General features: G+C 41.8%; 1 protein-coding gene across 2 annotated transcripts; it reads left to right on the forward strand.

Moving 5' to 3' along the window:
• Positions 1–1,118: 1,118 nt before the first annotated feature.
• LOC123792426 (olfactory receptor 8B3-like) lies at positions 1,119–2,874 on the forward strand. 2 transcript variants are annotated; one of them, XM_045797577.2, is made up of 2 exons: positions 1,119–1,137; positions 1,952–2,874. In XM_045797577.2, exons 1-2 carry the CDS (start codon positions 1,119–1,121, stop codon positions 2,872–2,874), a joined length of 942 nt encoding a protein of 313 aa, XP_045653533.1. The 2 variants fall into 2 exon arrangements, with proteins under 2 accessions (XP_045653533.1, XP_087724681.1); XM_087868555.1 differs by lacking the exon at positions 1,119–1,137 and adding an exon at positions 1,714–1,732 and having other exon boundaries at positions 1,937–2,874.
• The last annotated feature ends 220 nt before the right edge of the window (positions 2,875–3,094 follow it).

Below are 3,094 nucleotides of genomic sequence, written 5' to 3' on the forward strand. Positions count from 1 at the left end.
TGTAAAAAAATAATTAAAAGGTGTGTTTTTTTCCCTATTTGTCTGTCCTAAGTCAGTTCCATTCTTAGACCCAGCTGAAGACCCCAGGAGGGTAGAATAGAAGTGTTTCCTCTTCAGCATACAATTTTGGTAATTTTACTACCTATATATGTACCAAGAACTTAGATTAGTTTTATATATTTAAAAATTTATGTTTTCATATTGTACCTGACCTTTTGAATTTTTAATTCAAAATCAGGTTTGGTATTTATTCTTGTTCACAGATGCAGTAGTTGTTCATTTGCTTTCATTCTGGGCTGCCAGGGTCTGTGTAGGGAGTATCTGCTCACATCACCTGGCATTAAGCTGACCCCTTCCCCCCACTTTGATTATTTCTATGCTGTGCCAAAATAGGAATAAAAATCTTGAGTGGTTTAATGACTTCTCATAATAAGCTGACCTTGATTTTGGCAGTTGAAACCTTCCTATACTGATCCAAATCTGACTTTTGATCTGCCTCCATGCTGCAATCCAGAGGAGGTGGGGGGCATTGGGACCTCTCTGAGAGCCTGTGAAAATAAGTGCTCTCTGTGACATTTAGGGAGAGGGGAAATTACAGTCTTTCTTTGAGCTCAGTAACTCTTATCTGGATGGTATCTAAGAGTTCAGCAGTGGCCTTTACATGTGTTACTGATGTTTTTTTCTGCCCCACATTCAGGTCTACAAAGAAAAACATTGGTAACTACATAAGCCTTTGCCTGGCTAGAATTCTGTTGTAGTATCCAGTATAAGTTCCAGGAAAGATGGGAAAAGGATCCTCATTCATCTGTTCTTCTATTATACGAATATTTATTGAATACTTACTGTCTATGCCAAGCATTGCTCTAAGATGCTATGGGGATAGCACTGAAGAAAATAGACACAATCCATTTGGAGCTTAGATTCAAATGTAAATGGGTACTTGAGTGTATGTTTATATGTGGTGGGAACATACAATAAATAAATGTGTAGTATTTCATATAGTGATAAGTGCTAGAAAGGAACCATTGTGGATGCAGGAAAGATCATCATGTTTTTCTGTTTGGGGATGTACCCCATTTGGTAGGAAATTAAAATGTATGTAAAATGGTATACTTCCAATGGTCAAAGTTATCATGAGCTAAGTTGTAAATGTAGACTAGGTAAAAATTGTTTTCCACTGCAAAGCCTAATCTCTGGGGAAAATATAGGTCTTCTGATTTTTAATCAGGTCCCTAGGATTTCCCCACTCATGAAAACCCCATGGGTCATATTAGCAGGTATCTCTTCTGGTACCAGCAGATGATATTTACTACCCCCTCGTCTGAGAGGACACTGGGCAAAACCACCATCAGTAACCATGATGCCTAACTCATGGCTCCTCAGAGTCTGTGGTACTGAGGTTTGTGCTCGGCATCTTCAGTCCAAAACTCACTCCAAACAAAAACAACAACAACAAATCTCTGTTTGGGGTTGTTAACCCTTGAAATTTATCAGAGCCAAGGGCCGGTATTGGAGTTCTGATGCAGAAGGGTGAGTGTTGGATTTTCTCTGTCCCACTATTATTTTTCCAAATCTTTTCTATGAGAGCCACAGGCTCCTTGAAATGATACATCTCCTGTCGAGATGGCAGTTGTCTCTGAGGGGGGACTGGTGGGCAGTCAAAGCAGAAGTGCAGCTGAGAGGCTGCAGAGTCAAGAGACAACAGGGTTCCTGAATTTTATCCCTAAGGAAATTGCCTTTTATGACCTTTTGATACACATCTTTAAACAATCTCTCAGCCTTTATACAGTGGAGACAACAAAGGCACACAGCAGGGTGGGTTTGAGTTCACTCTCTCATTCTGGGTCTCAGTCTCAATATGGAGGGATTGGGGGGAGAGAACTGGGTACTCATTGTAATGCCACCCTTTGTCCTGTTCTCACAGATATGCCTTAGGGAAGAATGGCTGCAGGAAATGACTCTTCAGTGACAGAGTTTATCCTGCTGGGTTTAACACAACAGCCAGAACTCCAGCTGCCTTTCTTCTTCATTTTCTTAGGAATCTATGGGGTCACCGTGATGGGGAATATGGGCTTGATTATTCTGATTGGTCTGAACCCTCACCTGCACACTCCCATGTACTACTTTCTCTTCAACCTTTCCTTCATTGATCTCTGCTACTCATCTGTCATAATCCCTAGAATGCTGATGGGTTTTGTAAAAGAGAACGTCGTCCCTTATGCAGAGTGCATGACGCAGCTCTGTTTTTTCTCCTTCTTTGTTATTGATGAGTGCTGTATTTTGACATCGATGGCCTATGACCGGTATGTGGCCATCTGTAAGCCCCTGCTTTACAAGGCCATCATGTCCCCTCAGGTCTGCCTCATGCTGATAGCGGGAACATATGCGATGGGGTTTGTGGGTGCCATGGCCCACACCGGGTGCATGCTGAGACTGACCTTCTGTGATGGCAACATCATCAATCATTACATGTGTGACATACCTCCTCTCCTCCGGCTCTCCTGCACCAGCACCAACATCAATGAGCTGGTGGTTTTCATCGTGGTGGGCGTCAACGTCATGGTGCCTGGTCTCACCATCTCCATTTCTTACACCTTGATCCTCTCCAACATTTTCCACATCCGTTCTACAGAGGGCAGGTCCAAAGCCTTCAGCACCTGCAGTTCCCACATAATTACTGTTTCTCTCTTCTTTGGGTCATCAGCGTTCATGTATCTTAAGCCTTCTCCTGCTGGGTCTCTGGATCAAGATAAAGTATCCACAGTTTTTTACACCATCGTGGGGCCAGTGATGAATCCTTTTATCTATAGCCTGAGGAACAAAGATGTTAAAATTGCACTGAGTAAGACTTTGAAGAGACGGGTGTTCTCATAAATGGAAACTGTGTTAGTTATAGATGCCAAATCCTAGGAAGGGCATGCAGTGTATGAAGCTATGGGGAGAACAGTAAGAAAACAAAACAGAAAAGCAAATGATGCAAATAATAGGGTAAATTAAGTTAATTATTTCTAAATCATTTCACATAGACAATATAAGGAAGAAGAGGATCACTCCTTTATCTTTTCATAGAAAGTAAAAAGGAGCTCATTTGTCA

Source organism: Ursus americanus, chromosome 16 (assembly GCF_024610735.1).
Source record: "Ursus americanus isolate L20-20 chromosome 16, mUrsAme1.1.p, whole genome shotgun sequence".
NCBI lineage: Eukaryota > Metazoa > Chordata > Mammalia > Carnivora > Ursidae > Ursus > Ursus americanus.